Source organism: Cavia porcellus, unplaced genomic scaffold (assembly GCF_034190915.1).
Source record: "Cavia porcellus strain 051 isolate PalLab524CR breed Dunkin Hartley unplaced genomic scaffold, mCavPor4.1 scaffold_29, whole genome shotgun sequence".
Classification (NCBI taxonomy): Eukaryota; Metazoa; Chordata; class Mammalia; order Rodentia; family Caviidae; genus Cavia; species Cavia porcellus.
In genome coordinates this window covers 8,257,585-8,279,837 of record NW_026947512.1, presented here as the reverse complement: position 1 = coordinate 8,279,837, position 22,253 = coordinate 8,257,585, and the positions used below count along the sequence as shown (strand labels likewise).

Below are 22,253 nucleotides of genomic sequence, written 5' to 3'. Positions count from 1 at the left end.
GCTGCTGGGCCAATGGGTCAGGTATACAAGGACAAAAGGCACCTAGGAAGGGAAGGGTGGGTGTTCCCTAAGTTAGCTTACCTCCTTTAGTTCAATCTTAAGTGTCAGTTCTTCATTTTGCATACCTGTTGTTCCTTTGGCTCCTGAAATATCTGAGCGAGCAGAATGAGGATCCCCAACGTCTCCCATGTTTTGCTATTCAAAATAAAGTAAAATCCTTTGAAACAGCACAGATTAAAATCAGTGGGAATAGAGGAGCTGAAACATTAGGTCAAAAAGAAGCTTCCAGTGGAAGTGACAAGGGAAGGGAACGTAGGCTGAATGCTCCCCACGGGGGTCACGTGCAAGGGACCCTCGTTCCCAGGTCTCTCAGCTCTGCTGTGCACAAGTAGACACCGGCACAGTGTCACTTATCCTCCCCCAGAGCAAGGGGCAAATGGAAGGGACTAAACTGGCCTCAGACTGGCAGCAGATAGAGGGAGAAAAGGCCACGTGTGCTCTTAAAAACCTACTTTGTCCTTTCTTCAAAGTGGAAAAAAGAAAATGGGGGAGGCCCTGCTCCAATTACTGTTCTGATTATGGCCAGCAGCTTGCAATTGTCAGAACAAAAAAGAAAGGCCCGGAAGTCTTTTAAGCAATTGCCCCACATTACATGAAAGTGACACAGCTCCACTGTGATCCATTGTTCCTAACCGAGATAGGGAACTTTGATGGTCAGAAAGCACATTCTCTGGGATCTCAGAGAAGAAGGGTGTCAAGGGTGCTTAGAAGAACCCCCCTCCCTTCTCTGCCCTGTCACATGCAAACAGCAAAAGGTTTGCACAGCAGAGAGAGGGAGCAGCAGGGAAGCTCAGAGTCCCGCCCTTCCTGGGACCCAGCAGTGTGTCAGGGGTGGCAGGAGATCTCACAGTGACCTGCAGGGCTGGACTTGCTATGCCCATTTTATGTCTAGGGCAGTGAGGGAAACACGGGCCCAGGCACTCACCCCCAGCTCTGCCCTGCTCACCTGCATCTCCTGGTGCAGCCTCCGCAGCTGTGCCAGCCAGTCTGGCTCGGGCTCTCTGCCTCCATGGCGCCTTTCAAAAACCAGAGGGTCCGACAGCTTCAGTTTCTCTGCAAGCTGTACCAGGTTTGCAGACAAGTCAGGTGCACAAAGCAAGATGGGCAAGAAAAGAGGGGAGCCCAGGAAATGGAAGGAAATAAGAGAAAGGGAAACACAGGAGGGGAAAAAGAGGAAGATTAAATTATAAAAGTGATCAAAAATAGCAAATTCAACAGCTGCCCCCCAAAATTGCAATGTAAATAATTAATTCATTTTGGTGTTAAATACTAAACAAAGGAGGAGAAACAGAGTCTCAGCTTCATTCCCTGTGCAAAGTGGTCTATGTAAGAAGCCCTCTGAAATTCTTGTCTATGTAGGAATCACCCAGGACTTTGTTAAATATGCAAATTCTCATCCAGTTGGTCTAGGTGAGGCCTGACATCTGCATTTCTAACAAGTTCCAGGGAAGCTGATGCTTCTTTGTATTTTGATCCTGATTTGACCTTTATTCCAGTATTGTGTCCCAAAATCTTCTTGACCATTCATCCTGGGGCCCTGAGCTCCTTAGAACCATCAGTGTGTTGGCAGAAATTTCAGAGTATCAGGGCTCAGCACCATAAATTTTATTGGCTACAAAACTCAACACTAGGGCTTCGTCTAAAGCAAAACAAAAATTTAAGGGTAGGCTGCCTTCTGACTCTCTAGCTAATGGGTTTTTCTTCAATTAATTGGAACAACTATTTGCCTGATTGCTGTTTCTTCCCCAGGAACTAAGGGATGATATGTTTTTGTTTTCTTTTTTAAATGTATCCCACATGTGATAAAATATTCCATGCATTTAAAAACATTTTAATAAGGATCATTTCCTGTTTTAATCACTAAAATATGTTTTCTAAACCTGGCTTTTATAATTAGAACAGCTCACCATAGCACACGGTTTTACGGTACCAGAAAAGCAGATGCAAGAATGAATTTTCCCGAGTAGCACACGCCTGGCTTCCACTCCCTTGGTCCCACCGCCCCCACCCCACACATCAGGCTTTTGTGCATGTTGGGCTTCTGCTTATCACATCGGGGCATGCATATATGGTCAAAGACAGCCGTGGGCTCAGATTTCGTGGCATGTTCGAAGAAGATGAAATGTGGAGTCTAAGCTATTCTACAGAGGCTTTCTCTGAGCACTGAAGATAACACACCTGCAGAGAACCCTTTGAGACACTCACCTTGATGAGCTCCACCAATAGCACAGGGTGGCTGCTCTGTCCCTGGCTCAGGACAGCTGCACCAATGGCCTCACAGTAATGCAAGGCCTGGGATGCCAGACCATAATCCGCTAGACGGGAAGCATAAAGGAGCTTATACACCTGTGAAGAAGAACAGGCCGGGTGACAAGTCCACCTAGCCAGGGATAGAAAGACAGAGAAGAAATGTAGATAAGACCTCTTGGAAGTCAGCTGACTGCCAGCTTCTGCTAACTCTGGCATCCAAATATCAAGGGCCCTGTGCCATTTGGGGCATTTGCTCCATGCATAGGCACAACTCCAAATCAAGTCTGCAGTTCCTGACTTAGAGAGAAAAAAGTAGGAGTGGCTCACATCACCTTCCTGTACCAGGCCCTGGTCAGCATGGAAAGACACAGGGGTGCTTCTTACCAGCAGCCCCCAACTCCAGAGAGCCTGACACCAGGGCACACATGAAAAAGCAAAAAGAGACCTGGCACAAGGGGTTTGTGGCCCCGTGGAGAATGTGCACTCAGGTAAACAGGGGTGACACGGTGAGGCCAATCAAATCCAAGCGCCACGCTAACTGTGTTACATAGGCTACTTCCCTCCCCTCTCTGTGCCTCAGTTTCCTCACTGCGGCATGGGAATAATAATACCACCTCCCCTTTGGTCACTGTGAAGATTAAATAAGGTAATCCACATAAAGCACCTAGAACAATGTTATGCAGAAGTAAGTGGATAGTATGCAACCCCTCTGAGCCTATTTCCTTTTTTATAAAGGGACATGGGATGGACAGTCATGCCTGCTCCACAGAACTAAAACTAATACACAAGAAACCTAATGCATAATCCCGGCATGGAGCGCACAGTCAATAAAACTGGCTAATGTCATTACTGTCAGCCCAGAGCAGTGTAAGGTAACTGAGAGGTGGGGTGAATAGAGGAGGAAAAGGAGAGGAGAGTACTGTAAAGGAGCACAAGGGCGAGCTGACTTGCTGGACAAGGTAGGTCTCTGGCAAAATTTAATGATGACACCAGATACGTCCCCTCTTTATATCACAGTAATTCATCTCCAAAGCTGTCTGTGTGTGTGTGTGTGTGTGTGTGTGTGTGTGTGCGTGTTGGACATTTGTGTGTTATTGTTGCTGTGTGCATTCTCACTACTGGACACTGAAGGAGATATAAAGCACCACCAGGGAAAGACTCAGCCCTCAGAAGATAATTCCAGCAGAGGCCAAGCTCCTGCACAAGCTGAGGAAAAAAACCCAGAGCCCACTGCGAGTTGGTTTAATGTCAGAGCAGCCTTTGGAGCCAGGGCTGTGGCGGTGATTCCATCACTGTATGTCCGTCTGGCACTGTTCTAATTCGGGACAGAAATGAACAAGGCTGACATCATGCCAGTTTCGCTGCATAACCATCCCGAAACACTCAGCACACCACTTCACAGCCCAGATCCCTCAGGGCCGCCATGCCAGTCCCACCAGCAGGAGCAGATGGAAGAGGCTTCATGGTGCTGGATCTCAGACCAGCCAGGAGGTTGGACAGGAGGATGACAAGAGGTTAGCATCCATCACTGTGAATTTAAGGTGACAGCAGGACACCAAGCAGCAATGTTGAGAAGAGAGGACAGACCGGTAGTTTGGAGGCTACTTACTAAGCAAACCCTGAAAGGCAAGAAAAGCAGCAGGGAGGAGGTGGGGGTCCCTGACCCCCAGGCAGGTCGGCTGTGGAGAGAGTGGCAAAGACTGGCACTGTGGGCGAGAAGCGCAAGGGGACTGAGGACGGCCCAGGCTTGGGCCCTCAAGCATCGATTGTACCGTGGCTGGAAGGAGGCAGAGCAGCCTCTGCAAGCTTTGGCTCTCATACTGTAAAATACGGACCTTTAGGAAACATAAAAAGAAATCCTGAACCTCCCCACTCTCACACTCATGAGGAAAATGCAGGAGAAGACTGAGCCCCACGTCCTATGTGCCACAAGCAAAGCTGAAAACCAGGCTGCGTGCAGCCGGCTGCCGTGGCCACACCGAGAGCCTCGTCTGGGTTCTGTTACCTGGAAAGAAGGAATGAAAGATTTGGGGTGGCCCAGCATCTGGCAGTACTCGAAGATTTCCGTCCTCTGGATAGCCTCAGTGGTTGCAAATTTCAAGAACTCTTGACTACATCAGGGAATAAGAACACGAGAGATTAGGGTGGAGTCGGGTCCTAGGAGACAGGCAAGGGCTCCATCCTGGCTGGTCCTGGCAGCTCTTAGACAGGAGAGCGACTGCAGCCCCAGCATGGATGTGTGGCTTCTTCTCCCTCTAGTCTCTTGATCCTGGGTTAGGAGCGACACAGAGAACTCCACACTGGGCCCTGGGAGGTAGGGACGCAGGGAGGGGTCCTCCAGTTCCCTTGCCAGGGGGTGCAACCCCAGCTCCTCCCCTCAAACACAATGACAGTTGGCCTGGGAAGCCCAAAACCAGATGTGTTGCAAGAAAGCCACACCAGCCTGAGCATGCTGTCACAGCAGAGCAGCCATGAGACCTCCAGGAGCACAGAGGAGAAAAAGTGAGAAGGAGAACAGAAGGACCATTGAGCAGAAGGCAAGCGACAGTACTCGGGTTGGATGTTCACTCAGCCAGTGAGGAAGGGGGCCGGTGAATGTGACCCAAGGGCCTCAAGAGTCCCGCACACCCCCGAGTCTCTTCCTTCGACACCTTGCCAAGATGTCCAAAATCACAGTCACCAGATTATCCCTGGGAGATAAGACATGGTATTCAGAAATTTCCATGTATGTCATGAACATGAGACATATTGTCCCTAACACTCGTGGTGCCCAGTTGGCCCAGATGGGCATCGCTGATAAGCTAACTACACACATGCTGTCCCAACTGCATGGGGAACAGGCTAAGGGACAGGTGGGGCAACACAGCGTAGGCAGCTGGGGCCACAGTTACAAACACGGGCTCTGCATCCTGGCTGCCTGACTCCAAGTCGGGGCGCACACAAGCTGTGCTACCACAGCCAAGCTTCTTAACCTCTCTGTGCCCTGGGATTCCTCCTGTGTCAGTGAAGATTAAACACATCACGGAGTCAATCTGTGACAAAGGCAATCACACAAAGCAAGTGGCCAGCGCCACGTAAGATGTTCATAAATGGTAACAGTTATGGGGAAAGAGACAGAGAGATCCAGAACAGAGAGGACTGTTCGGGAGCTGCTTGTCTGTTCCTCAATCTAGTCCTTCTCCAAGGGCTTAGAGTGGTCCTCACAGATGAAAAGCCTGGTGTCATGGCTACCAGGGAGTAAGTGATCACCAAGGCTCTGAGGAGCTTGCACACAGTCTCTGGAGGGAGACTAAACGGGTGGGCTCCTGAAACAGGCCCTGGCTGCCTAACACAACCAGCGCCTGCACACACAAACTGCTTCTTCCCTCCCCGCCCTTTTGGAGCTGTCTGGTTGTGGAGTCAGGGTGCCACCCAGTGGCCAGAAGGGCACAATACAACCCAAAGGCACCAGTTGGCAACTTCCTGGAGCAGGACCTGAAGCCTGAGGCCTCTCACACTCATCATCTTGCAAGAGGAGCAGGGGAAACAATCTAAAGGGGACCTGCAGTGGCTGACATCTACAGAAAATGAAAAAACGCTCCATGAGTGTGATAAGGGCTAAAAGAATTCCATGGGAAACATCCTTGCCATTTCCTTCCCCCGGTGGTCACATACCTGTGGCTACTGCCCAGCAAGGCCAGAAGGTCTGTCTTCACAGTGTAGTGGCCAAAGGGCACGTGAGCCATAAGGTAGCAGAAGTGAGAAGCCTCCACAAAGCCCTTCCCCGCTGCAGGAGGAGCAGAACAAGACCTAGTCATGGAACACACCCAGGGTGTCCCACTGTCTACGTGGGCTAGGGAGAGGGGCCGGAGGAGAACCTGTGAGACTAAATCAATGAACTTCTCATATCACGAACCACAGATCCACAGTCCCAACCCCTCTCCTACCAGCACTCTCACCCTCAGATACTACATTTCATTTTTCTTCAACCAGACTGAGGCACTACTGCACATTTCCCCTAAGGGATTTTGTATTAGGCATTTTTTAAACATTTCAGTCTTTCCTCAGGATGAGAATGGACTGAAGATGCCCAGCTCTGAGCAAAGACAGGGACTGCTGAGAGTAGCAATTCCTAATCCAGGCTTCTAGGGCACAACTGCCTCTCCTGTTAACATCAAGTCATAGAGGGCTTTCCCAGTGCTCATAAAAGTCACATCAATTACCAAATCATCCTCAGTTTTTCAGTGTTCTGCTATACATTTTTCACTGCCTTAAAATTAATTCAAGTAGGTAAAATACCTAGCACATTGCCTGGCACCCAAGCAGGGCTCAACAAACATCAGTTCCCTTTGGTCGAGAGTGCTAAACAGGCCGCCATCACTCAGCCCAACCCGGCACACAGCTATTCCCAGGTTAACAAGAGCACCTTTTCACAAAGGTCCACAAGGAACACTGAGATTTCTGGATCCTCTGTCCTTTGACCAAGCTCAAGAGGCACTGATCCCGGACACTCAGTAGCTGGTAAGTGCTTGAAAGGTCATGCTCACAAAAAGGATAGAAGTAGACTACAGAATTACTGGGGTAGTTCAGGCAAAAACAGAATCTCCTATCTGACTGAGCCGGGTCACTGAAGCATTAATGGCCACAGGAGGCCAAGTGTGCCCTGTGTTAGTGCCATGTAAAGAAAATATCACCTAGGGCTGGAACATCAGCTGCTGGGAAGTGGCTGTAGAGCACAGAACACCAAGTCTCAGCTTGCAGGGAACTATAAGAGACAGCACAAGCAGGACATTTCTTTCTCTAGAATTTCTTATCCCAAACATGGGAGTTCCTGGGTCCTCGAAAGGCCTGTGCATAGACTCCGGCCCCACCCAGACTCTGAAAATCTAAGGACAGGTATGTACAGCTAGCCTGCAGATGCCCTAGGGAGGGAGGGAGCAGTGACAGTTTCTGCTTACCGAGCGTGTCCCCCATGGTGACAATTGCTCGCTGATGCAGCTCCGGGTCCCCAGACTGATTTGACAGAATCACAGCCAAGTGGGGCCTCCAGTCTCCCCACTGCTTGTCCCCACAGCACTGGAAAAGAGCAGGAAAACAATACTCACAGAACCATTTAGTACTGCCCAAAATGTAGGTAAACAAGGCTGCTGTCTCTTTTTTGGTTTGAAGGAGTTTGGGAAATACCCATTATATTATCTGCAACGCAGCCATTTACTGATTTAGAGTTCTTTTTTTATTTTTCATTTTTTATTTTTATTTTTTAGAGTCCTCCTTTAAAAAAACTCCTAGAATAACAGAAGGCAAGCAGATATATAGATATAGATATAGATATAGATATAGATATAGACAGATACAGATAGATAAATATATATATATATATATATACATAAGGAAATTGAGGATGAATAAAACATTATTCATTAATTTTCAAATTTCTTCCCAGTGCCTCCACCCCAAATAGCTAGAAAGAAGTCCCCCCCCCAAAAAAATAACACTCTGATGTTTCAGTGGGAGAAGGAAGAATGAACATCCTTATCTCACAAGCAGAGGAGACAGTATTAGCCCATCGCAGAAATCAAGTAACACAGGCTGCTCAGTAGCTTCCCAAATGTCTCCTGCTTTCTGGTCTTTATGTACATCCTGTTACTTAACCTTCACAACAACCCCATGAAGCCTAATTCCTTTCACTACTTAGGAAGCAGAAAACCAAGCCTAATAGCCCAGCCAGAACTCAATTTCCTCCTGCCCATCCCTCTGGTGACAGCGCAGAGGCGGCAGAGCCCACCAGGGGGCAGCAGAGAATCAGCAGAGAAGAAGCCCGTATAAAGGGTACTTCCCCAGTGGTTTGCTGGAAGGCAGCCCTTCCCCTAAGGGAATGAGTTTGAGGGAGGAAACTGTTAGTTAAAAAACAATCTAATGTCAAAGAAACAACACAAGGTCTGGCTTTGACTTAAATCATGCCTCACAGTAGCTGTGTGACCTTGAACAAGATTTTTGAACCTTTGTTTCCCCATCTCTAAAGTGGAGATCATCATTTCTACATAACAGGATTGTGGAGACAGTAAAATAAGATAACATACAAAGCACATAGCATAGTGCTTCACACTTGGTTTGTCCTTTATAAATAGGGGCACACACACACACACACACACCCAGAGGACTATAAGCTTAGCAGAGGAAAAAAGTAATTTTCAAGCTTGTGTAACTCTAATTTGTTTCACAGATGGGTAGGACAGAGACTGACAATAATAACTAACATCTGGAGGTCAAAACTATTCACAACTATTTGGTGTTGTAAATATCTCAATGAATAAAGGATGCTTTTTCCAATTTCATGTTATATTTAATTCTTGTTTAATTTGGAAAATACATTATAAATGAAGAAGGAAGAGGACCGAGAAGAGTCACGATGGTGATGGCAGTTCTCATTATCACCGTGGCTTAGACCATGAACTGCACCCTGCCAGCAATGCGACATGAGCTAGGTACTACCATATATGCTAGGTACTACCCTTACCCTCACTTTAACACATAAGCCAAGCTCCTTCTGTTGGATCTAGAAGTAGACTACAGAATTACTGGGATAGTTCAGCCAAAAAAAAAAAAAATCTCTTTTAAAAAAAAAGAATTTGTAAGTCTTTCTATCTCTGTTCACTCTAGGTGATTTGAAAAAAGTCACTATACCATAGACCTATGCATAAAGAGAAAGAGCATGGAAACATTTATGAACTAATATCAGTGTGCCAAGCATGGTAACTGGTAGGTCTAGATATTCTCTCTCTTTAAGTTTCAAAATAAGTCTATTGGTCATTGTTACAGGTTAAGAACTGGTGGTCAACTTAACACCAGCTGGATTACATCAGCATGGCATTGAGTGAAGATGCTCCATCTGAAGAGGGTTGCCAGGATAAATAGGTGGAGAAGAAGGGAGGTGCGGAGGGTTGAGGTGTTAAGGAGGCATTGTGGGTTCTCCTACGAGTTGCTGTCTGAGCTGTTGGTTCTCCTGGAGAAGCCTTGGTCCTCACATCGAGCATTGCTTCCTGCCTCTGGAGGGGAAGACATGTGCTGCTTGGTCTCCAGGATGAACTTGTCACTCTGCTTCCTGGCACGTACCTGACTGTGCTTGTCGCAGGAGGAGGAGCTCGGGGCCTCCGTGTCACTGACTATGGCTATGGTGCTTTCAGGACAGCCCTGGTCTTTGTTGTGAGTGTGACTTCTCAGCTCCAGTGTAGAACCCTCATCCCACTAGCACAGCTCCTTCATCCTGCTGGCATTGACTTTCTGGCTTCCACCGCTGACCCTTGGGTCTTCCCGGCACGGATCCATAAAAGAGACTGACATGAGTCCTTCTTGTGGGCTCTGGACCTCCAGTTGGACTTGTGGGAGGCACTGTCCTGAGCTCTGGATTTTTATCTGGACTCATGTGGGACATTGCCGTGGGGTTTAGGCTCTTGACTAAATAATCTATGTCTTTGGTGTTGCAAATAGATTTCCTGCATTTCCCTGTGTTAACTTCCGGTGACCATTATAAAAATATTATAAACTCCATGTCCTAATCCTAGTTGTTCTCTGTGTACAACCCCTGACTAAACAGTCATGTACCAAAATCTCCACAAATATGAAAAATTGAGACTTCATAAGTTTAAGTAACAAAATCAAGGTTGCACACAAGTCAGGAGCAAAGTCTAGGTTACACTGTGAGGACACCCACATCTGTGTGTCCAGTTGCCATGTTCTTTCCACTCATCACATGTAACTGAAATCTACTCTTTTATTAGATGCTATCATACCAGAAAATTCTCACACCCTAAGATGAAACATTGCACTGGTACATCACTTCTGGCTCCTTGGTTTTCTCATCTAAAAGTTATCACTTCAGTGAGACCATAATCTGATTGTATCACTCTATATATTTACTACTTTATAACACAACACAATTTCACTGTATAACACAGACCTTTCAACTGAATCTATGTTTCAAAAATAGCCCATTGACCAGTCATGGTGGTGCATATCTGTAATCCCAGCACTTAAAGGGCTGAGGAAGGAGGGTCACTGTGAGTCTGAGGCCAGTCTATCCAACCCCCAAAACATAAACCTAGCCCCCCAAAATAAAATAGCCCATTGGTTTAAGGATGAAGGTTGAAAAATAATAATTTCTCTTTTCTGTTCTTGGAATTATCCACAAGCAATAAGAAGGACAAAAAAGAGCAAAAAGAGTTAAACCCATCTTCATTAAACCTAGTTATCAAAAAAGAAATCCAACTGCAATTCAAGAAAAAGGCTGCCGAAAGCAACGGAGACTGAATAAAGTTACACTTAAGAGGAAAGGAGATGACGAAACAGCTGCTTCTTGAAGCAAGAACACAAAGCTAAGTTCAAAGAACTCAAGAAGGCTGGTGGACAATGGGAGGAGAAAAATGTGACCTAACAGTTCAGGAAAGAAGCAGAGGGAAAAATAAAAGAAATATAAAGAAAATAAAAGAAATGTTAAAGGGCAAAAATGAAAAGAATACAAAAGGAAGAGACACTGGTAAAAACACAATGGAGGGTACAGAGGACAGAAATAAGACCAAGACAGGAAGAAAGAAAGGAAAAAGTTCACATGTGTATGCACAGTTCACGTATATGAATCCCTGAAAAACAAAACCAGAATAATGGAATGAGACAAATATTCAAGAAAATTTTCCTGAGTTCTGAATGCACATATTTAAAAGTCATGCTATATCCCAAGAAAAAATCGACCCAGTTAACACCAAGCTATATCCTAGAAAAGTTATTGGACTTCAATGATAAAAAAGGGATACTTTAGAGCAGAAAGATCACATCTGCTACAATGGGAGATTATTAAGTGGGTCTTAGCCACATTTAACTCCAGAAAATATGAAGTCTGACTTGTCTGGCACTGAAGGACAGATGTGCCACAGGGAAGTTCTCCCCCCAGGAAAGAGGGGCAGCCCCTCTGTGGGAAGCCTGGAGAACAGCGGCCGCATTTGCTGCTCAGAGCAGGGCAGGCTGCTGTAGTATTGTGCAAGCCAGCGTCGTTAGAGTCAGACAGCCTGGGCCGATTATGATCTGACTCCTTCCTAACTCCATGATTTTGAGCCACTTTGTACCTTTCCATCTCAGTTCCACATCTGTAAAATGAGTTGGGATAATAACTCCTACTTCCATGTATTAACTAAATCATATGCATCAAAGCACTTAGTGCAAGGCAGACAAAGCGTCGTTCGTTATTCCTGTTTCACCTTGAAAGCCATCCTTGCATTCCTGAGAAGCTCTACCCCACCCCCAGCCCTCCCTTCAGATAAAGGGGTGTGGAAGGAGTCCCTAGAGGGTACCGTGGCTGCTTGTGGAATCCTCCCCGACATGAGCTGGAAGAGGGTCTGCAGGGGGTCGTTGAGAGCCAGGGTGCTGGTGAAGCTGCAGAGAGAAAGGACAGTCAGCGGGGACCATGGCAGAGGTGCTGGCCCACTGCCAACACATAGGCCTTGCACATTTCTATTCGATACCAGTGGCTTTGTCTGGAATGTGGTCATCCTTTGCTCTCTGTTGTGCCTTTTCATCCTCCTTTGTGGGGAGATCAGCAGCATCTTCACTGGACCATAAACCCATTGTTGGGGATGTTTTCTGCAGTTTGGATCTGATGCTCTAACTCTTAAGTAACCATTTCTATAGGCCTTCTATCAACAAAACAACCCACGCATATCTAAGGGCCCCCAAAGCAGCAGCCACTCACTGGGAGCTCTGGAGCTCTCCTGGGGGGTCGTCCTCCCCTGAAGCCTTCCTCCACACCAAGCCCAAAGCTGCTGATGTCATTTTCCTGGCTCATCACAAGCCTGGCCTGAAGAGCTTTCACCCACAAGCACTAAATGACCATTTTCAATAACCAAAAAGGTGTGGACAGGGACCAGAAATGATACCGCTGATGACAAACCATGGGATATGCTTAACAAGGATATAATAAGCTCTACAGATTTGAGATTTGAGATTTAAGCACACTCGGTAAGAGATATTTTTCACAGTTCACTGGGTCACATCAAAACTCAATGGCCCAAGGCAAAACTCTGTAGCAGAGATGTAGGTTACATCCTGGGGTTGTGGGATGTCCATTTTCAAACCCCCCAAGAACGAAGATTAGAGTAATAAAGAGACTGCTGAGACCATCCTGAAATATGGGCTCCCAGGCAGAGCCACAGCCACTAAGAACACACACTGAACTTGAAGAGGAGGGGTCCATCTTCTCATCCAGCTCCCCACCCCATGAGACTTTCGGCCAATTCAAACCTCAGTTACGAGGGTAACCTCCGAGCCTGGTCGCACACCAGAAGATAAATGTGTAGAGGTAACGACCTTCTCACAGTCCAGCCCCAGCCTCCTCCTTACACACACACACACACACACACACACACTCACGTCTACCATTCAGGGTGCTCTTTGGAGCCTAAAGCTTATTCAGAAACCCTTCTCCAGCATCCCCTGCCCACCACTTCCTCTCAGTACTGATTCTTTTTCACTGCATGAGCCTTATCTGGTTCTGGGTTGTTCCTGGCACTTGAGACTTGGTGTACTCTTGCAGTTTCTTACCAAGCCCTCCCCTACGGTCTCAATAGTCTCCCAGCCACGATGTTGACTTCTAATTTGCAATGTGGTGAACGACTTTCGCTACCACAGCTCGTGGTCCTGCTGCCCTGTATCTCCACCAACCTCTTCATGCATCTCCACAGCAACATTAGGTACTAGGCATTTACTTACTCACTCTGGAAGCCTTATCAGTTGAACTTAAATGACCACCTATTCCTTCACTAATGGAACTGTCTAGGACGCCCCTCCCAAAGATCAGTGAAATGTAGAACTGACCTTGTTTTTAGAAATTCTGATTCTGGAAACTATGACCAAAATATTTCATTCCACTTAGCAAATGGAAAGAATGCCTTTGACTCTAAGTTATAAGAATCTGGAGGAAAGAAATGCTGTCTGGCTCAGAAAAGAGAAACTGGAAACTATTTGGAGTATGGGATTCTCTGTACCACATGCATTTCCCCCACCCTGATCACCTCCCCACATTCGGAGGGGAGCATTTCTGCTCTCTTAGCCTCCTTTACAAGATGGACTCACCCACTCATGACCCAGTTATAGGTCCTTGGGTCCATCTTGCTGGATAGGAACAAAGCATGACCCCACAAGTGGTTCTTCATTGCCCACTCCAAGGCCTCCTGGGAACAAAACATCACATTCAGTAATGCCTTGCCAACTTTCTCCAAAAAAGCAACCAATTCCCCAGGCAGGCATAGCTTCACCCTCAGCAATAGAGCCTGCCTGCCAGGGAGACTTGGAATCCTCCACGTGCACAGGAGAAGGATGAGCAGAGAGGCAGAGGCTCATCAGCATGGAATCTCCCGCAGGTTGTCCACATCTCCAGTCATCCATTATGCTACTCCATTACCTTCCCCCAGGCATGGGTGGCAGATAGCCCTATCTGTTTAGCAGAAGGTACAAAACCCTTACAAGAACCCATGCACCAAAAATGAGAAAAGCTCTCATTCCAAGGAATAGTGCACTTTTTAACAACTATCGCAGAGACTGATAGTTCCTTCCAAAATCCATGTTCTTCCTGAACAAAGAGCGACACCACATTCTCCGGTCTGCCTAGCAGCTGGGTATGACTGAGTGTAGGCCATGGCATGGACATGGAGGTGCCAAATGTCACATCCCGGTCTGGCCCATGAAACCACCCACACCAAGTCTTCCATATGTTCTATCCATCTGGCTGCTGGAATGTAGAAGATTCCTAAGAAACCTCAGAAACTGTAGGGTGGTACTTCCAAGATCCTTAGTCTCACTATATCATGGAGGGACCAGAATTCTTGCATAAGGCATCATATTTAAGCCAGTATATGTAGGAGTTGCCCTGTCTGCTAAAGCTAAAACTAATTGCAGTCAATTATCAAATGCCTCTATAGGTCAAATCAGTAATGCTATTAATTGAGTAAGATGGGTTAGAGCTACAATTTTAACTCAGTTTTCAGAATTATTTAGTAAGGACCTAATTGATGTGCAAAATTTTGAACTGGTATTAATAAATTTCTTGGTACCTGCACCCAAAAGTGTGATTTATGGGTGGCAAGTCACTGGGGTAATTCCACTTTCAACTAACAAGTTCTTTGATTATCCCAACATCTTCCATTGTAATCTTATTGGAGAGAAAAAGGGAAAGAAAGACAAGGAACAAATTTTTAAAGTCACAGAGAGTTCAGCCTGACAGCCAGAGCAAGTAAAATATGACATTAAGGGTTACTTTTGAAATATATTTTAAGTTTCTCATGTCTTTTATTTGAAAAGGGGGAAAGGGAGTTACTCCAGCTTAGTCGGGCATCACCAGTTTACTCAAAAACCTGCCCTTCCAAAAATGTAATTGAAGAAAAAGCCAAGAAATTAAGAACTTATATTGAAGTTGTCAGTCTTGCACAATTCCAGAAATAATACCCTCGTTAAATGTGAACAGCGATTTTAACACTGTTTTGGTGTCGTGCTCCCCACTGCTCATTCTGAACCCCTACAGTACCCCTTGTACCCCTCACCTTTAGTCCAGGTGTGAAAGGAGATGAGGCAGGGCGGTAGGAGCCGAGGGTCACAGTCAGGCTGCCTAGACGCAGCCTCGGCTCTATCACTTACTAACATCCCTAATCCGTAAACGACACAGCAAGCACAGAGCCTAACTTACAGAGTTTCTAGGGAGATCAACAAGATAATGCATGTGAGATGTTAAGCAAGTACCTGCCATGTAGAAAGTATTTTTTAAATCTCTGCACTCATTATTTTTAGTATGATCATTACTCAGTCTAAAAGGTAGCGTTCACAATGTATTTATCTCTGTCTGTCCCACTGGGTTCAATGCCTGAGATAGTAGCTTCTAATAAATGTTTATTGGATAAAGAAACCACAGGTAAAATTATAATTCCCAGTATAAAGTGAATATAGGAAGGATGGCTGTAAGTTGGTCCCACTAATTTTTCCTGAACATTACATCACAAGCTCACTTAAAAGATAACATCATATACCAAAAAAGATAAGAGATTAAATATTTAAATACAAAAGTAAAGTCACAAAAGTACTTCAGCTTCATTTTTGCAAATTCATCCTGAATCAGGGAAAGTTTCTTTTCTTTCTTTTTTCTTTCCTCTTTCTCTCTTTTTTTAGCTATGCAGTTCAGGCTGGCCTAAACTGGTCTCAAATTTACAACAATCCTCCTGTCTCAGTCTCCTGAGTGCTAGGATTACAGGCATGCGCAACCACCCCCGGTGTGCGAAAGGTTTCTTAAATATGACCACCAAAAAGTTTTGATTTTGACAGAAAGTCCTAAAAATATGAAAAGTTCTGATAAATGAACACATGACAATAAAATTTGGTAGAAAAATCATGACAAAAACCTTCAGATTTAAAAATATTCAACTTCATTCATAATAATAAAAGTGCAAATAACTACACCAAATTATATATACATCTAATTTTTTACCTCTCACATTGGTACACATCTAAAGTTTGAAAATACTTCTGATTGGTGAGAACAGCACTCATATTCTGCTGGTAGAGCAAATTGGCACAACCTTTAAAGAGGCAGATTTTCAGTATCTAACATGATACACTCACTACGCTTTAACCCAACACCTCCACTTCTAGAAATTGGAATTCTCTCACAAATTTAGCAAAATGACAATCCTTACTCATTTTAACATTGTTTATAATAGCAAAAGACATCTAAGTGCCAACCTTTAGGGATTTATATGAATTACAAATTATCCATAGAAAAATCATATAATCATAAAATACAAGGAAGGTTTTATATAGAAGGTGATATATATATTCCAGGATATAGAAGGTGAGACATATGTTATTATATGGAAGGTGATATATATAGTATGCTATAGAAGGTGATATATATATGTTATGATATGGAAGGTGATACATATGTTATGATATAGAAGGTGATATATATAGATATATAGATATATATAGATATATATATATATACATGTTGTGATATGGAAGGTGGCATATATGTTATGAAATAGAAGGGGATCTGTACACATTATGACACAGATGGTATAAAGAGCAAAGATAACAAACTATGCCTGAAGAACAAACACAGTGCACTGCCTGTTAGGGTACTGCCCACCAGTTCAGAATCCTTTTTATTTTTTCAATAATTGTAAAAACTAAATACCAAAATAATACTTCATAACAAGCAAGAATTATGTGTAATTCAAGCTTCCATATCCACAAAGTTTTAATGAAATGCAGTCACACTTACCCATTTACACACTGTCTGTGGCCGCCTTCCACTACATGGGCAGAGACGGACGGTACAACAAGACCCAGTGGGCAACCGAGCCTAAAATATTTACTATCTGCCCCTTTACGGAAAAAAGTTTGCCAACTCCAAGGTTAATTTTCTAAGATACTTTAAGTGGGAAAAAAGGAAAGTACAGTCGTAAGAATAGTATGTCAGAAGAAAAAGGAGAAAATAAGCATAAATGCGAAAATATCTGTACATCTCAGAGTGAGAGTAACTGGGTAGCTGGGAGTGCGGGAATCACTTCTCTGTTATTCATATTTCTTTGATCTTTTGATTTTGAATTAAATTGATTTCAAAATATTTTAATCATATATTAAATATTTTAAATTACAATGTTATTATTTTTACAAAGCATCAGCATAACTTCCAAATTAAATTAGATATTCCCTGTTAAATTCAATATTGGTAAGCATGTCTGAGGTACAATGACAGGAATATTATTGTAAACAACATTTCCAAAAACTAATTTACTGCACACATGAGGGAACATTTAAAATTGCACACTGCATACTCCTTACTCCATACTCAATAAATTCTATTTCTAGAAATCTATCCTTTAAAAAACAATAAAAAGATCAGTCAGTGATTTGCACAATAAAATGTTTAAATGCAGTAATTTGTAATGGGTAACAAAATCATAATAAGTTTATATTTTCAACAATAGTGGATTTTTTTTTTGTCTTTTTCATTTTTATCGGTACCAGGGATCGAACTCATGACTGCCTGCTTGCAAGGCAGGTGCTTATGTCGCCGAGCTAAATCCCCAGCCCCCAACAATAATGGATTGACTAACTATAATTTTTTTCCCACTGGTGCTACTAATCATTGCTAAAGGGTTTGTGTGGCACACACAAGGCCCTAAGTTCAATCTCAAATGAAATTTTAAAAATGATGCTATTAGAACATATTTAAAGCTATGGAGGTACTTCATCACATACATCTTAAATCAAAAAAGAGAAATAGACAATTGCATTTATAATTTAATTTTGAGTTTTTTAATCTACACACGAGAAGTAGCAATACCAAAATAGAAACATGTCTTACCCTGTAATAGGACTATGCTAACTCTGTTGTTGTAAAAGATAAAAACACCTACAACAGCATCTTTATTTTCTTCCTGGAGCCTTTCTGAATTTCCCATATGCTCTAAAGTGAGTGTGCACTGTCCATGTGAAAAGGAAGACGGATGAGTGATGGGGTAGGATGAAGTTACTCGTCTAAAACCAGCCTGGGAGAAGCGCCTACTTGCCTTCCTTCTGCCATAGTAGAGCAGATTAGTGAACTTCTCCAGGATCTGATCAGGCGTCTCCACCGTGGGTGGGATCTCCCCTGTGAGCAGGTCCCGGGTCCCAGTGTTCACCACTGGCCAGTCCTCATTGGTCAGGTTGATGAGGTTGGCCACGGGGGGCTGTCGCTTGTATTTCTCCAGTTTCTTGCAGTCTTGCATCAGCAGCTCAGCAATGTCAGACCCCGCCATGGACTGCAAGGCAAAAGGGGTCATCGAGCAGGACAGTCTTCTTAGTGCTCGTGCTGCCAGCCCAAGGTACAGAAGGAAGGTGCCAGGCATCTCCCTTCTGCCTAAGGAGGACAATCATGCAAACAAGGCAGTCCTGTCTTGGATTACTGTATTTCAAATGTCAGCTTTACAACGATGATTATTTTCTGCCTGTCAGGAGCCACAAAGCTTACTGGAACCATTTACATTTTACTGATGGTATTACCTGACTGGTGCAATAACCCAGGAACTGTACAGTGGTCTCCAACCAGGGGAGAAGAGAGACAGGGGAACTGTTCAGGTTCCGAACTAAGGAACTCTGGTTTTTTATACGAAACCGAAACATGACTAAACTGTTCAGGTTACAAACTGGCATTGACATTTGAGCAATGTTCTCCCTACAAGACAATGCATTGCTTCTTTAATACTGCTTTACACAATCATTCCACAAACCAAATCTTATCTATATCTTGAATACTTCAGATTCCAGTCCAGCCTGCACCTGGCCTCCCATCAAAGCAGGAACTTACCCCATTCTGGCGACAAAGAAGAACTAACAATTGCCAAAGTAGAGCTGAATCTCTGCTCCCTGGTGTCCCAGATTTGTGGCTCTGAGCTGCTTTCTGCTGGCAAAATGTCATGACATCCATCTTGTGTACATCTTGCCTGTGAAGAGATTTCAGGAAGCAGAGTGAGCAGACCCACCCAGTTCAGGACCCAGTTCAGGACCCAGGTCCCCTACAGTGTGTAGGTGATGAGGGGGCTACCGTTGAGAGCAGAGCCTAACAATCCAGGGCCTAACAATCACGCACCTGTACCCAGAGGATATTCTCTTTTGAACAGGTAAGGACTTCAGAAATTCTCTTGGACACCCCTTCCATTTTACAGAGGAGGAAACTGAGGACCAGAAACCTGAAGTGACTGCACAGAAGATCAGATAAAACTTTGGAATCTGATGATCCTGCGTCTGAATCTAGTCAGCCACTTTTCAGTGTAGACAAGTTTCTTACCTCCTCTGATCCTCAGTTCTTTCTCTTCCCTAAAACAGGGTTAATAAATGAACCTACCTTTGTACAGAAAAAATAAGTGAATAGAATGACGTATATCATTGGGTGGTTTAGCTCAGCAGCACAAGTGCCTGCCTGGCAAGCACAAGGTCGTGAGTTCAAGCCCCAGTACCACAAAAAATAATAATAATAATAATGATGATGATGTATATCAAGTGCTCAATAAATACACATAATTACTTGCTCAATCAATAAATCAAAGGCAAGTTAGGACCCAGTGCTTAATACCCAACTCAGTTCAACACCCGCACCCGCATACCTGTGTATAAGACATAGAGACAGCACTTAGTTTTACCTAAAGAAGCTTTCAAATGCAGTAAGGGAATTTTCTTGGGAGAGAAGCTTCAGGCTAAGAATATATTTATATAGTAATGATATTTATTTAACGAAATTACTTGCGTAATTTCTCTTGACTCTCACTGCCATGGTGTGGGATAGGTTTTCTCAGAGGGAAAATGAATATCCAGAGAGGACTAACGTCCTGTCCATCATGGTAGCACTAGTTAGTAGGATGCCTGAACCCTGAAACCAGATCCCCTGACACTCAGCCAAGACCCCCAACTGAGGAACTCTGGTTTTTTATCCGAAACCAAAACATGACTCAACATTTAATAGCTGTTCCAGTTTGGTCCTGCAGAGGGCAGACCTACACACCGTCCAGTATCTGGAAAGCTGGCAGTTCTACCTCAAAAAAATTTTTTAAAAGGCACTGTTGCAAGAATTGTTTTCTGTTGTGATCCACTCACCCGTTATTTCCAAGGCTACCTTTTCCACTAATATCTATGAAGTACAAGAAACACTAAAACTCCCTAACATATAACCTCTACAAAATGGAATCAGTTTTTAGATTTCCAAATTAAGCTTTTTTCTTCTGGTCTCTAAATATCAAAAGGCTTATCAAAATAGTTAAGCTACCTATAGTTCTATTCAGCAGCACAGAGAGCTCTATTCCAACTGGGATAGATGCCTTCTTCCAAGGAAACCTAGAATAAAGCCCCAGTGTACTGACTGGGGCAGGAAGATTTTCCAGGGTTTTAAGAGCCTTTACTCAGTAACTCTTGCAGTAATTCACCTGATCAGGGGTCCTGAAAAACTTCTCATCTCCTCTTGGTCCTCAGAGTCATTAAGAATAACCTGGAACAGAGAATCAAATTGGTCTTGAAGACTGTTGTACCTGGTATCCTGGTATCATCTAGTACCCTGTATCAGATCCCAAGACTATGGCCCTACTGAGCGGCTCTGGCCTCGTAAGAAAGCAAAATGACTAAAATGAGGTATCCTGCTGAAGCTGAGCCACTAGCATCTCAGAGAAAACACAGCTCTAGCATCACTTCTTTCAGAAAACAGCCCACCATTCCTTGGATCCAGGGAGTACGTAGCCCAGTTCCCACAAGAGTCTCCCATCTTGGAGATGCGCATGCTCAGACAAAGGGGCGCATGGATGTCAAGAGTAGCTGGGTGAGCAGTGTGCCAGCCCTGCTCAGGGACGGAGCCTTGTTTACCTACCTCCATGCTATGCAGCTCAACAAGGGGCACCTGCCCATCCTTGGGAGCGCTGGGACATACACACACCAGCTGACCTCCTGGCCCGAAACTCACAGACACATGAGGGACGTAGAACTTCATGAGTGTCATGGGACCAACTGCCGACACAGCCCCTGACCAGTAGACACAGATGGCATTGTTAGCTGGACTTTCACTGTTTTATTCAGTTTAGAAACATGCCCCATATATGTTTCTGTCCAAATTCCACCTGAGACCCAGATAAGACTCTAGGTGGGCTGCATAATTAGAAGAAACCCACGATCCATGTTCTACTTTGACTTAAGCCTCTGAGATTATGTCCAAATATAATGCAAGGGTTTCATAATTTGATCCAAATGATAATGCACCCAGCCTGGATTCATATTAATAGTCGGAGGCCAAGAAGTCTCTCGCAGTTGTGACTTTCTATGCCCATAGTAATCTCCTACCACCAGACAAGTTCGTTATGTTTTGTGCCCTGCTTTTGCCTCTCCCAATTCTCTCTGGTTTTCACCCTCTCCACCTGTTGCTAAAAGCATCCCATGGTGCCTCCTGTCCCAGCCTGATGATGCCTAGGGGCAGTGTTCCCTTCTGAGAACCAGCTATGGTGCAATCTCCTTCACAAGAGAAAAGGTGGGAAGTGGAGCCAAACCTGGCTTGTGTGCCTAGCAGACCTGCATTAGAAAATGGGGCAATCATTCATCCCCATAAACACAGGGTAGAGGTGACTTCCCAAGAGCCTTGCCACCTAGCCATTCCTCATGAGGCTCAATCAGTGACAACGCTCGCTTTAGTACTCACCAGCTTGAGCTGGACTCCAAGCCCCAGGATCATACGGCTCATAGGCATCTGCCATGTACTGACTGAGCTCATAGCTGCTGGAGCTCAGACCAGACTCCTGCTGCTGGAGAAGGTTGGACTTGCTGGTCAAAGACTGCTGAAAGTTAAAAGCCAATGAAAACACACGGGAAGGAGTTTCAGGGAGTTGGTTCTCCCAAGGGATTCTTCAAACAAATAGATGCAAAGTCCCCAGTAAATACGGTGAATGTGGGTATGTTCAGCTAGATATATTCAGTCGGCAGGGGGTTTCACTGAAGGATGCACTATATCCCAGTGGACCTTGAATTCAAATCTCAGCTGTGCATTACAACACTCTTCTACTGTGACTTTGAACAAGTGACTTATGTTACCTCAGTTCAATACCTTCATTTGTAGATAAATATATTGTCCTATTGCTTACCCACATATTCATTTACCAACTACATTATGAGCTGTACTGTTCTCCCAGTATAGTGCTTTCCCTGAGGATATAGATATGTAAGAAATTTATGGAGCTCTATTTTGTGGCGTGGTTGGTATACACATTATGATTTTAGAAGAAAGAGATCAAAGAGTCAGGAAAGATTTCAAGCCCTGCTTTTCAAACCTGAATTAAAAGATTCTAACAACTTTCCATTTCCTCCTGGTTAAAACAAATTGCTAGTGGTCTGGGGTCCCTAACGCCTAACACTTAGTGGCAGCC

At 44.5% G+C, this 22,253-nt stretch overlaps 1 protein-coding gene across 5 annotated transcripts in view; it reads right to left on the bottom strand.

The window, feature by feature from the left end:
• Nucleotides 1-22,253, bottom strand: part of Sec16b (SEC16 homolog B, endoplasmic reticulum export factor) — a 46,131-nt gene that overhangs the window by 8,515 nt on the left and 15,363 nt on the right. For 4 of the 5 annotated variants that reach the window (XM_063240200.1, XM_063240202.1, XM_013157998.3 and 1 more), the window contains 13 exons: nt 21,533-21,668; nt 20,714-20,865; nt 20,280-20,341; nt 18,671-18,806; nt 17,895-18,125; nt 13,408-13,505; nt 11,631-11,712; nt 7,248-7,365; nt 5,965-6,076; nt 4,316-4,421; nt 2,266-2,406; nt 1,007-1,120; nt 126-195 (listed from right to left, as the gene is read on the bottom strand). In XM_063240200.1, coding sequence (XP_063096270.1) covers nt 126-195; nt 1,007-1,120; nt 2,266-2,406; nt 4,316-4,421; nt 5,965-6,076; nt 7,248-7,365; nt 11,631-11,712; nt 13,408-13,505; nt 17,895-18,125; nt 18,671-18,806; nt 20,280-20,341; nt 20,714-20,865; nt 21,533-21,668 — 1,558 coding nt within the window. The remainder of the gene's footprint in view (nt 1-125; nt 196-1,006; nt 1,121-2,265; nt 2,407-4,315; nt 4,422-5,964; nt 6,077-7,247; nt 7,366-11,630; nt 11,713-13,407; nt 13,506-17,894; nt 18,126-18,670; nt 18,807-20,279; nt 20,342-20,713; nt 20,866-21,532; nt 21,669-22,253) is intronic. The other variant, XM_063240201.1, reaches the window with a different exon arrangement.